The sequence below is a fragment of the Grammomys surdaster genome, unplaced genomic scaffold, assembly GCF_004785775.1.
Source record: "Grammomys surdaster isolate TR1022 unplaced genomic scaffold, NIH_TR_1.0 63, whole genome shotgun sequence".
In the NCBI taxonomy this organism is placed as follows: domain Eukaryota; kingdom Metazoa; phylum Chordata; class Mammalia; order Rodentia; family Muridae; genus Grammomys; species Grammomys surdaster.
This window is the reverse complement of record NW_021604565.1, coordinates 368,225-381,001: the sequence shown is the minus strand read 5'-3', so window position 1 is coordinate 381,001 and position 12,777 is coordinate 368,225. Positions and strand designations below refer to the sequence as shown.

The following is a 12,777-nucleotide window of genomic DNA, read 5'->3' as shown; positions in this document are numbered from 1 at the left end:
AAAAACCTGGCAGCATACAGAATAGGAAAAGATCTTCATCAACTCCACATCTGACAGTAGGCTAATATCCAAAATACATAAAGGACTCCAGAAATCAGACATCAACAAATTAAATAATCCTATTAAAATGGGGTAAAGATCTAAACAGAGAATTCTCAACAAGGGAATTTCAAATGGCCAAGAAACACTTAAAGAAATGGTTAACATCCTTAGCAATCAGGGAAAATACAAAATCAAAACAACTTTGAAATTCCATCTTACACGTGTCAAATGACTAAGATCAAAAACACAAGTGATAGCTCCTGTTGGGGGGTGGGATGTGAAGCGATAAAAACACTCCTCCATTGCTGGTTGGGAGGACAAACTTGTACAGGCTCTTTGGAAATCAATATAGTGGTTTTTCAGAAGAGTGGGAATCAATCTACTTCAAGACCCAGCTATACCACTCCTGGGCATATACCCAAAGGATGCTACATCCTATTCCAAGGACATTTGTTCACCTATGTTCACAGCAGCTTTATTCATAGTACCCAGAAACGAGAAACAACTTACATTTCCCTCAACTGAACAATGGATTTAAAAATAAAATAAGTAGTACGTTTTCACAATGGAGTTGTTTAAAAAAATGACATCATGAAATTTGCTGGTAAATTGATGAAACTCAAAAACATCATCCTGAGTGAGATAACCCAAACTCAGAAAGATAAACATGGTACATAACTCACTTATAAGTGGATATTAGCTGTAAAGTAAAAGATCATGCTACAATCCACAGAACCAGAAAGACTAAGTAACAAGAAGGGCTAAAGGGAGAAACATAAGAATCTTTCTGGGAAGGGTCAGTGGAATAGAATTTAAAGGTGGATTTTGACAGGATGGAATTTTAAGTGTTGCAGCTCTGAAGGAACATGCTTCCCCTACAGAACTTTTGCTCCAGTCACCTGGAAAATTTTTTGTTTAAAATGGTTTTCAGGATTTAGTAGTTAATGCTATCAGTTTTCCCTCTCATTTTGGTGATTTTTTTTTCTCTACTGTTAATTTGGGCATTCTTGCATGTAGGATACGTCTTCATTAATTCATGCCAAATCATGTCTTAGTTACCTACTATTTGTTAAGTGTGAACGATATTCAACAGGTTCGAATATCAAGTTGCTTAAGGTTTTTAAAATTGTTTTATTTAATTACATTCAAAATGTTGCCTCCCTTCCAGGTAGTCCCTCCAAAATATGAGTCCAAAAACGTTCCGGGACGCAGCGTTCTCATATTCACGCAAAGATGAGCCTTACAATACTTGCACCTGGTTTGGGTGCAAAAGAGACACTAGGAACCGGAAAGCTCCAGGCCAGGCTGCAGACTCGGCCTTAAGGCTGGACTATATAGACAGTTCCCGCAACAGCTCGGCCGAGAGAACCCGACTGCCCCGCCCCTCCGTGGAGAGTGCGTTACTAGGCAACGCCGCGCGGCGTCACTTCCTGCCATTTAAACTCAGGCCCACCCTCGCGGTGCCGGCCGCTCGCGTGAGTCCGCGCGCTCTGTGGTGCGGCGCGCGAGCTTCGCGGCTCCGGGGACTGGTGGACGCGAGGGGCGCCGCGGGCCGGGAGCGGAGTCCGCCGACCTCCTCTGCCGGCAGCCGAGCGGCTTCTAGCCAGCGGACGGCAGGGCCGCTGCGGTGATGGCGGCAGCGGAGCCCGCGAGCTCTGCTCAGCCCACGCCGCAGGCTCAGGCCCAGCCGCCGCCACAAGGGGCGCCATCCTCGCAGCCGTCCGCGGCGCTCGCGGCGGGCAGTAGCCGGCACGAGAAGAGCTTGGGGTTGCTCACTACCAAATTCGTGTCGTTGCTGCAGGAGGCGCAGGACGGCGTCCTGGATCTCAAAGCGGTGAGCGGGGGCGGGGATGGGGAGGGCGAGGCCTGAGGGAGCTGGGTCCACTGACCCCGTGCCGCCGAGACTCGGGACTTGGAGATGCCTAGGGATTGGAGGGGCCGGGATACGGAGCCCCCACCGACCAGCCACCACGCGGCCCTGGCCACAAAGAAGCACCCAGAGCGCCCAGGAATTCGCGCTCTGCTCTGGGCTCACTTAGGGTTGGTTTGCTGTTGGAAACTGATGTCTTAATGGACCGCTCTGCAGAACTTCATTCCTATTTTGAAGAACTTTCATACCAGTTCTTCGGAATGAAAGAGGTAAAGAGAAAACTTTGCACACCTCCGCTAAAATAGGTTTTAGAAGAGGAAATTCTCCATTGATGCTCGGGAAGTAAGATTGGATTTGTTGACTTAATTTGGGATCTTTCTGCTTTCTAGACCTGAGATTTGTGGTCACACTGAGAGGAGTTATTTTGTGACTTTCAGACTAAGCAGTGGAATTGCTTAGTAAACTTTATCTGGTTTTATAAGGATGTTTGGTTCGTTCTTTGCTATGCTTCGGATTTTTTCAAACAACAATGTGCATTTGAAGCTGTTCAGTCATAGTGATTTAACCGTTCCTGGCAAGACTTGGAAGAATTCCACAGCGCAGGGAGGGGGAAACAGTGTGGAATCGTGTGAATTAAAATTCAGCCAGTACATGGAGGTTCAGAAAGAGCCAATACTTTAAAAATAAACAAAATTGCTAGTTTACAGTAACAGCAGATAGCCTCTTTCTTATGCCTCCTCTACCTGTCTGACTGAGAGAACTCATCACAGCACCTAGAGACTGAGTATCATAACCTTCCTAGCTTGAAGCTATTACCGTCCTCAAGACCATGGCCAAGGCATTGGAAGTAAGAGTATGAACTGGAGAAGCCTGCCTTCCAGAACTCTCCTGCCGAGTGTCCTGTCAGTGGCCCCGTGGCAGGCTTGTTGGCACTTGGATTTCCTCCTTTTCCTGGATGCAGATGCCAGTTGGTGTCCCGTTCTTATTTGGAAATATTATTCCTGGGACTTTTTTCCACTTTTGAGAATTCCTTGTAGTCCCCTCCCCCTGCCCCTCAGTCCCACTCAGACCTCTTCTTTCCCTCCTTAAAAGGGCTTTAATGGACTACAGTACTCAAATTGTAATGAATTCAAGTGGTACGGTTTTCAGTTTCACTGGCGTTAATGAAGTCAGCAGAGAAACACCTGATGTTACAAAGCACCCATTGAAATCTTCTGTTCAAAGTTAAACTCAGTTGTACTGGATGACTGCATTAAAAAAAAGTCACAGAATTTCGGGGCTTTCCTGGTAAAAGTGGGGTTTTATGGTTTGTCCTGAAACATACTCAGACCTCAGAAAATGATGAACTCTGCCCTTCTAGATCTGGTTGTTTGGCCTACTTCACATGTATGACAGCAGGTTCTGCCGTTGAAAAACAGAAGTCTGATATTCAAGAGTCTTTGTTTCTGTTAACTGGATCTGTCCTAAAGAATCAAAGACTTATGCAGTAATAAATAATTACTAAAAATAATAAGTAATGACTTACAGAGACCCGTATGCCATTCTTTTTGCTAGGTAGAAAAACATTTTACCTATACATACTTTTTATGTATATAAATGCATATAAAACCATATGTATAACAATCACTTACACTGAAGTATTATTCCTAGTGATGCATCTTATAGTAGTACGTCATTGTGAGATACTCTAATGATACACGTTAAAGATAGTCCTATACTTATAATAAATTTCTAAATGGCAGTTTTAAAACATGTACTTTATTTTTTAATAGAATCTTTAATTTTTGTGAAAATCACAAATGTGATTATTTATATTAATTTTTTCATTAGATACCCTGAGTGGTCATAACATATTCAAGACTAGCTGGTAAGCCTGGTATTCCCACCCAGATGTGTGGCTGATATAGTAAACTTAGGAACGTTCTGGGTTACGTTTGCTAATGAGATTGAACATTTGAAAGTGGACTGTTACTTTCTCTGCTTTACTGCCTTTAAGAACTAGTAAGTCCTTGAAAACAAACTTAAGTTTTTATGTATCTCTATTCTTTATAGATTCTTTTTTTGTAAAGAAAAATGAATAATTTTACTCCGTTAGAGTAAACTAACATGTTAGGTGATGGGTGTCTACTTGAAAAGGAAACCACTGATGGCAGAGTCTATAGACACAGATTAAACTAGTTTTTATTTTTCTGTAGCGTAATCACTGAACTGTTAAGGAGTGTGAGTATCTGTTGCTCTGAAAATTCCTGTTTTGTCCACTTTACAGGTGAGTTTCTATGTTTTGTTGGCCATTTTAATGCCATCATAAACTTTGAAAGGACAGTCTGGATTGTGTTTGTTGTGTTATTATTATTTAAATTACAGATTACCTGAATGACACCTAAGTATTCTCTCCCATATCCAGACACATACATAACAAATGACCTAACTGACACCTAGAAAAGACATATTTCAGCCACAGGCTTTTAGTAGGTAACAGTGTTTTTGAGGTAACTGCTATAAGGAGAGATGTATGGAGCATAGCAAGCCTTCATTGTTTGCTTTAGGATTTTCAGGCCAGCCCCACTCCTGGGTATATACCTGTGGAATTGAAAGTGGGTTCCAGAACAGGTATTTGTGTAATCTGTGCTCATGTCAGTGTTACTCAAATAGTCAGAAGATGGGCAACTCAGGTGTCTTTCAGTGGGTAATCAAATGAGGTTCAGTGAGTGACTTCTGTTTTTTAGAAAGAAAAATTCTGACATGTACAGCAGAAATGACCCTTGAGCATGTTATACTGAATAAACAGACAAATGCTGTAGGATTCTTTCTTAAACTTTTCGTGTATGAGTGTATGTCTGCACTACATATGTCTATGGAGGCTGCAGAGGCCATAAGATGGCATCAGATGCCCTGGATTGAAGTTATAGATGGTTGAGAGCCACCATGTATATACTGGGAAATGTATCTAGGTCCTCTGGAAGGGCAGCCAGTACTCTTAAACTGCTGACGAACCTCTTCATCCCCTACTGTATGATTCTTACTTGAAGTATTTAAGAGTACTCAGCTTCTTAAAGACAAAGTAGGAGAGTGTCTGCCGGAAGATACGGCAGTATAGAATGAAAGTTGATTAATGGGGTTATAGGCTGAATTGTGCTCACTTCCTGGTGCTCTTCTGACCCCCATTCATTAAAGTGGAACTTCATTTGAAGGAAGATCCTTAAAAAGAAGTCTGAGTTAAATAACAGTATCAGGATGTGCGATAATTACATCTGATTGGTGTGCTATGATAGCAAATTAGGATACACAGAGACTGCAGAAGATTTCACACATAAATCATGTGACTCAGCAAGAGGCGAAAAGATGGGAGATGAGGGAGAGCAGTGTCAGATAAGATAAGGGGGTGTCAAATAAGAGATTAAACATAATGACAGATGTCACAGTGAAACTTTTCTTTATATGCCAGCCAAAATAATAATTATATAAAAGGATTTCCAAACTATACAATTGTGGATATAGGCAAACAATCTCTAGAGATTTCAGTTGTAGATTTCAGAGGATTACTGTGATTTTCCTAATTAAATAAACACTATCAAATATTTTTTTTCTCTCTTTTGATTATCTGTTGGTGACCTGTATAAGAAAAATAGAAATGAACTTTCTCAGAAGGGTAAAAATATAAATATATTTCAGATTATATAAGTACAGTAGCAGTCAGAGTAGTCAATACAGAGTGTGTGTTTAGGTGCAGTTTCTCTGCAGGACAGCATTGATACAGATTGACACACACTGTGTCAGTAAATGATGCTGCTTCAGGAAGGGCCCTTATGCCCTTAGTGTCAGCAGTTCTTTGGCATTTCATTTCCTTGTTGATTTATGGCTGCCACAGACCCATTAGAAACAAAGTGGCTGCTCCCAGGAATTTTCTCTTGCACTCATGCACTCACCCTAAGTACTCCTGTCTCTTCTCCAGTTTATAACATTTTAACATCTCCAGTGTAAATGACCTTCTCTCCTTACCCTTCTTTGTGTGTGTGTGTGTGTGTGTGCGCGCGTGTGTGTGCATGTTGTGTGCGTGATAGGGATTTGTACGGTTTGGCAAGTATGGACACTGATCTTTGGAATATTCTTTCTTTTTAAAGATTTATTCAATTTCTTTTTTTCTTTTTAAAGATTTGTTTATTTGTACTGTTGTTTTGCCTCGTTTGTCTGTGTGTACCACCTGCATTGAGTGCCCAGGGAAATCAAAAGAGGTGTCTTGGAGCTGGAAGTTACCCGTGCTTAATGTCATCTTTGTGGATGCTAGGAACCAAACCCAGATCTTCTGGAAGAGCAACAAGTGCTTTTCTTAATGCCTAAGCTACTTCTTCAGCTTCAGTTGTTTAATGTTTTACACACTATTCTATGAGATATTGTCAGCATAGGCATAAACTTAAATATATATGCTTTTTTCAATAAGCAAAAAATAGAAGTTAAAATTTTTACTTTTATGCCATTTTTTTTTTAGTCTACTCTTTATGGAACCTATAAACAAGTTGGACTTGAATTCCCTGTTCAGTACAAGGATATAATTGAGTTCATATACACAAATTTAAAGTATATTTAAAGTATTTCAAATTGCATAAAACTTGTTTCACAAGTTTGTTTCATAACTAAGGATTAATGTCAAACATTGTCATTATTCTTTAGCATTTTGGGCTTTTGTATAAAATGAGAACGTCTACTTTGCAGAGTCATTGTGAGCTTTACCTTAGGCATTGTTATGATTTACCTCCAGAAGTACCCTGGTAAGTCATAGGGAAGGTGTGCTGCAAAGAGATCACACCGTGCAACAGATCTCACAGGAGGGCCTTATGGGAGAGTGGGGTATGCAGAGGCTGCCTATGAGTGAGGGTGGAGGGGATAGAGCAGGAAAAGCTTTTTATAAGGGGTATAGCATATGTGCATAGGGAAAGTCTCCACCTCATGGCAACAGTGGAAATGTGTTGCATTTTGGTGACCAATGATAACATGCCACTGTCATTCAGCTACTGAAGGTGAATTTAGGAGTGGCGTTTTTCAACAGATAGTATCTGTAGATTTGCTTCCCATTTGTGAGACAGTCTTAAAGAGCAACTAATATTTAAAATATTTAACTATTTAAAAGGGAAATAGTTTTCTTCCAAAGGATTTTCTTAGGGTTAGTTTAATTTTACTATAAACTGAGTTGTGTGATAGATGCAACTTTTGTGGGTTTCTTTATAGTTCCTCTTTTGGCTATCAAATCTCACTATAGAAAATGTAATCTTTTAAAAATAAAACTAATGCCATAGTATAGAAAGTTGAGATGAAGGTGGTGATTCTGAATCCTTTGTACACCTGAGCAGTTTGAGGACTAGAGAAAATGCAGTGATGTCACATGTAGAATGAGAATGACCTTTAGAGGGTTAAATATTTGAGCACTTGGGCCCCTCAGTTGTGGGCACTGTTTGGGAAGCTAAGGGGGAGTGGCCTTGCTGGAGGAAGTACATTACTGCTGGCAGTATGAAAGGAAAAGGGCTTCTGCCACTGTTGTTTGTGCTTTTTACTTGAAGGTTGTGTTTGAAGATGGGAGCCCTTAGCTTTCTGCTCTGGCCCCCATCTCTGTTCCTTGTTTTAGCAAGACCCTTGAAAGACATTCTCAGTGGGATCTTTCCTTCTGTTCTTAAAGCTTCTCCATGAGATCCCCTTCCCCCTGACAAAACAGTTGTATTCAAGTGAAGTATGAGATTTGCCTTACTCCAGTGCATGGCAAGTTCATCCTTCACTCCCTTCCTTTGGCTGCACTGTTCCTGCATGCATATCGCATTGTGTCAGTGTCAGAGTGCTCTTCGTTTTTCACACACTTTGTTCCCGTGTTAGGTGGATCCTGTGGATTCTACCTGTTCCTCAGATGTCTGTCACCTGAAGACAGTCCAGTTGTCTAGGTTGTGCCTCCCTTATAACTTTGACCTCTCCTCCATGGCCTATGCTCTTTTGTCCAGTGATCTCCTTTTGGATATTACAGTCTCTAAGGTTAAGTTCCTGACTTCCATCACGTCAATATTTTGTTACTCTAACCTTCTCTAGACTTCTAGGGAAAAAACTACCAGGATTTTGTAAAGCATTGCTAGGACCACAACTGTTACAGATTGTTCTTTCTTACTAATGTAATGCTGTTGGGATGAAATAATTCATCCATGCTTTGTTATGAGCTTATAAAATACAAATTATTATTAAATAGGTTCATAATTTGTATATATAATTCTGAATCCCCCTATTCCTTCATTGCCAAAAGGTCCAGATATATGAGAATAAGGCCGTCTTTTGATGAGATTCTTCTGAATAGAAAAATAGAAAGTAACAAAGACTGAAAATTAGTGGTTCTTCCTAAGCTTAGTACATACACTGACAAGGAATTACTGTGTTCTCTTATTTTTGTGGGACTTAGGTTATGACCTTAATTTTTTTTTTCTTTTCTCCAACATCTGCTAGTGTTTAGGTGGAGTAATTTCTCTGGTATTGGCAAAGTTTGCAAGTGCTTCAAATATACCTAGCTATTGTTCTGAAGACACTGGGTGGGTTGGATTTGGAATTAAACTCATGTTGTAACCTTGACAGTCAACATTCTCTTTGACTTTAAAATACAGACATATTGACTACTATGCTTTCTTTATTCTCATTGTCTTAAACAGGCTGCAGATACTTTGGCTGTGAGGCAAAAGCGAAGAATTTATGATATCACCAACGTCTTAGAGGGAATTGATCTAATTGAAAAAAAATCGAAGAACAGTATCCAATGGAAGTAAGTCACAAACCTTACTCAAACACTATATCGGATACAAATCAAACTTTAAACTTTTCTTTCTCTTAAATGTTCAGTTTTCATCCTGTAATCACACAAGACCTGTCTTCCCCTGTCTTCCCCGGGACAGAACTTTGGCCCAGCCTCTCTGTCCATTGTGTGTTGGATGTTTCCTTGCCCTCTGCACTGTTTGATGTATTAGCTATGGTTTGGTTGCTTGCTTATGACAAATACGTTCTGTTTTTAAAAGTACTTCCTTTGGCGTTAGTGTTTTTTTCTTTGTTAGAATTCTGCCCAAATACCAGAAGTTATAGTTAACTTCACCAGCACCTTATTTTACATTAGGAGAGTTTTAAATTTAACTATTAGAACTGATACGATTGATTATTATGGGCATTGGTATTTTGCTTGCATGTATGTCTGTGTGAGGATGCCAGATTTTCTGACAGGTAGTTGTAAGTTGCCATGCCGGTGCTGGGAAAAGATCAGGCAATGCTCATAACTGCTGAACCATTTCTCTAGACCCCTGTCAGTAAAATTTCCAGCAAGTGTGTTTAGAGCTTTGGTGTTTAAATTTTGTAAGGATTTTAATGTTTGATTTTCAGAAGAGTGTAAACTCATTTTGATTAACCTATAGGTCAGTTTTATTGCTACAAAAATGACATGATTTTAAATGAGTGTCTTATCCTGTGAGTATTTATTCTCATGCTTGTAAGGGGTGTAGGTGCTGGCTGTAATACTAAAGAAGTTATAGATAGATTAAGATGTCTTAAAGCTGAAATTGAAGATCTGGAATTGAAGGAAAGAGAACTTGACCAGCAGAAGTTGTGGCTACAGCAAAGCATCAAAAATGTGATGGAAGACTCCATTAATAACAGATATCCTTCTGAGTAAGTTACATATATAAGCTGTATAATGTATATATATAGTGCTTCATTAATCTCAAGTGCTTATGCAATTAAGTTTTACAAATGAATATAGCATTTAATAATTTTCTAATATCTTAGACTAGTATTTTTTTATTTTAGAGTAAGAAGAGGTTTAAAATTTTATTTTACTATTTTTTTAGGTCAATTTATTTAATCTTTTTTTTTTTTTTTTTTTTACACTCCAGATTTTATCCCTCTCCTGGTCCACTGGTGGCTCTGACTGTTCCACATCCCATACCTCCTCTCCACCTACTGTCTCCATGAGAATGTCCCCACTCCCCAACCTCCATCCCACCAGACCTCTAAATTCTCTGGGACCTCCAGTCTCTTTAGGGTTAGGTAAATCTTCTCTGACTAAACCCAGACCCAGCAGTCCTCTGTTGTATATGTGTTGGGGGCCTCATATCAGCTGGTGTATGCTGCCTGGTTGGTGGTCCAGTATCTGAGAGTTCTCGGGGCGTCCAGATTAATTGAGACTGCTAGTCCAAGCACAGGGTCGCCCTCCTCCTCAGCTTCTTTCAGCCTTTTCCTAATTCAGTCACAAGGGTCAACAGCTTCTGTCCATTGGTTGGGTGCAAATATCTGCATCTGGCTCTTTTAGCTGCTTGTTGGGTCTTTCTGAGGGCAGTAATGTTAGGTCCCTTTTTGTGAGCACTCCCTAGCCTCAGTAATAGTGTCAGGCCTTGGAGCTTCCCCTTGAACTGAATTCCCCTTTGGGCCTGTTGCTGGACCTCCTTTTCCTCGAGGTTCTTCTCCATTTTTGTCCCTGCAGTTCTTTCAGACAGGAACAATTACTGGTCAAAGTTTTGACAGTGGGATGGCAACCCCACCCTTCACTTGATGCCCTGTCTTTCTGCTGAAGGTGGGCTCTACAAGGTTCCTGTTCTCACTGTAGGGCATTTCATCTCAGGTTTTTTTCTTTGAGTCTTGAGAGTCTTTCATCTCCCAGGTCTCTAGTACTTTCTGTAGGGCCCTCCAACACCACCACCATCCCCCCACCCACACACACACACTTCCTACCTCCTGAGATTACCTGTTTCTATTCTTTCTGCTGGCCTTCAGGGCTTCAGTTCCTTTTCCTCTATCCAGTACCTGATCATGTTTCCCTCTTCCCCAGAAACCGATCCCCCCCATCCCCTTTCCCACCCAGGTCCTTCCCTCCCTCCTCACTTATGATTGCAATCTTCTGTCTTCCAACTGGGATTGAGGTATCCTCCTCATTTGGGTCCTTCAGCTTGTTGACCTTTTTGAGTTCTGTGGACTGTATTTTAGGTAATCTGTACTTTTCTTCCTTCCTTTCTTTCTTTTTCTTTTTTTTTTTCTTTTCTTTTTGGCTCTTATCCACTTATTAGTGAGTACATACCATGCATGTCCTTTTGGGTCTGAGTTACCTCACTCAGGACTCAGGATGATATTTTATAGTTCTATCCATTTGCCTGTAAAACTCAGGATGTCCTTATTCTTAATCGTTGAATAGTATTCCATTGTGTAGATGAACCACATTTTCTGTATCCATTCCTCTGTTGAGGGACATCTGGGTTGTTTCCAGTTTCTGGCTATCACAAATAAGGCTGCTTTGAACATAGTGGAATGTGAGAAAATAAAGCCACAGCAGTAGTGGGGGTGTCCCGGAGACTTTCCACGTGGCTGGTCGCACATCCAGGAGAAAGTCTAAGGTTCCAGAGGATGGAGGCATTGGCGATGGCAGGCCCCAATGACACAAGGAAGTCCTTGGTTCCAAAAGGGTTTATTGTCATGGTGGATGGATCTGGAAGTACCCCCATGAAACTCGTCCTGAGTTAAATAGGGAGGGAGAAAGAGGGAGAGCCTGGGGAGGAATGCTTAATTTACTCTGCCCTCTGGCCTTCATTAGTATGTAAATCCCTAGGGCCTGAGGCCTCTAGTCACACCCTCTACGTGTGCACTTTGGGAGGGGCTGTAATGGCCCTGACCGAAAAATGTAGGTCTATGGAGACAAGACTGCGCATCAGGACTATGGGTTCTGGGTTCTGGGGACTTGGTGGAACGCCTGCCGTTTCTCACTTAGAGTCTTGGGGTTCCAGGCCCATGTCAAGCCATGATCCAGGATACCCTTACACAGTCCTACAGTGGAACACATGCCCCTGTGGCATGGTGGGGCATCTTTTGGGTATATTACCAAAAGTGGTACAGTTGGGTCTTCAGGTAGATAGATCTATTTCCAGTTTTCTGAATTTTCTGATTTCCAGGATAGTTGTACCAGTTTACAATCCTACCAGCAAAGGAGGAGTGTTTCTCTTTCTCCACATCTTTGCCAACATGTTCTGTCACCTGAGGTTTTGATCTTAGCCATTCTGATTGGTGTAAGGTGGAATCTCAGGTTCCTTTTGATTTCCATTTCTCTGATCACTGAGGACTTTGAACATTTCTTTAAGTGCTTCTCAGCCATTTGAGATTCCCCTGTTGTAAATTCTCTTATTTAGTTCTATACTCTGAGTTTTGATTGGGTTGTTTGTTTGTTTTTTTTTTGATTGGTGAACTTCTTGAGTCCTTTCTATATTTTAGATATTAGCCCTCTATTGGATGTGGAGTTAGTGAATATTTTTTCCCAATCTGTTGGTTACCGATCTGTCCTATTGACTATTTCCTTTCCAGTTTCATGAGGTCCCGTTTATCAATTCTTGATAGAGCATGAGCCTTCGGAGTTCTGTTTAGGAAATCCCCACCTGCCAAGCCAATGATTCAGAGGCTCTTTCCCACTTTCTCTTCTATTAGATTCAGTGTATCTGGTTTTATGTTGAGTTCCTTGATCCACTTGGACTTGAGCTTTTATGCAAGGTGACAAGTATGGGTCTATTTTCATTTTTCTACATACAGATCAGCCACTTAGACCAGCACCATTTATTGAAGATGCTTTTTTTCCCCATTGTATATTTTGGGCTTTTTTGTCGAAGATCAAGTGTGCATTAAGTTTGTGGTTTTATTTCTGGGTCTTTATTTCTATTCCATTGATCAACGTGTCTGTCTCTGTACCAATACCATGCAGTTTTTATCATTATTGTTTTGTAGTATAGCTTGAGATCAGGGTTGGTAATTCCCCCAACAGTTCTTTTATTGTTAAGAACTGTTTTCGCTATTCTGGGATTTTTGCCTTTCCAGATGAATTTGAGAATTGC

The 12,777-nt window shown here is 40.8% G+C and overlaps 1 protein-coding gene across 2 annotated transcripts in view; it reads left to right on the top strand.

Moving 5' to 3' along the window:
* Window positions 1–1,672: 1,672 nt before the first annotated feature.
* The window catches only part of E2f5 (E2F transcription factor 5), a 23,187-nt gene continuing 12,082 nt past the window's right edge, over window positions 1,673–12,777 (top strand). The window contains exons 1-3 of one of the 2 annotated variants that reach the window (XM_028766584.1): window positions 1,673–1,876; window positions 8,584–8,693; window positions 9,410–9,571. In XM_028766584.1, coding sequence (XP_028622417.1) covers window positions 1,673–1,876; window positions 8,584–8,693; window positions 9,410–9,571 — 476 coding nt within the window. The remainder of the gene's footprint in view (window positions 1,877–8,583; window positions 8,694–9,409; window positions 9,572–12,777) is intronic. The other variant, XM_028766593.1, reaches the window with a different exon arrangement.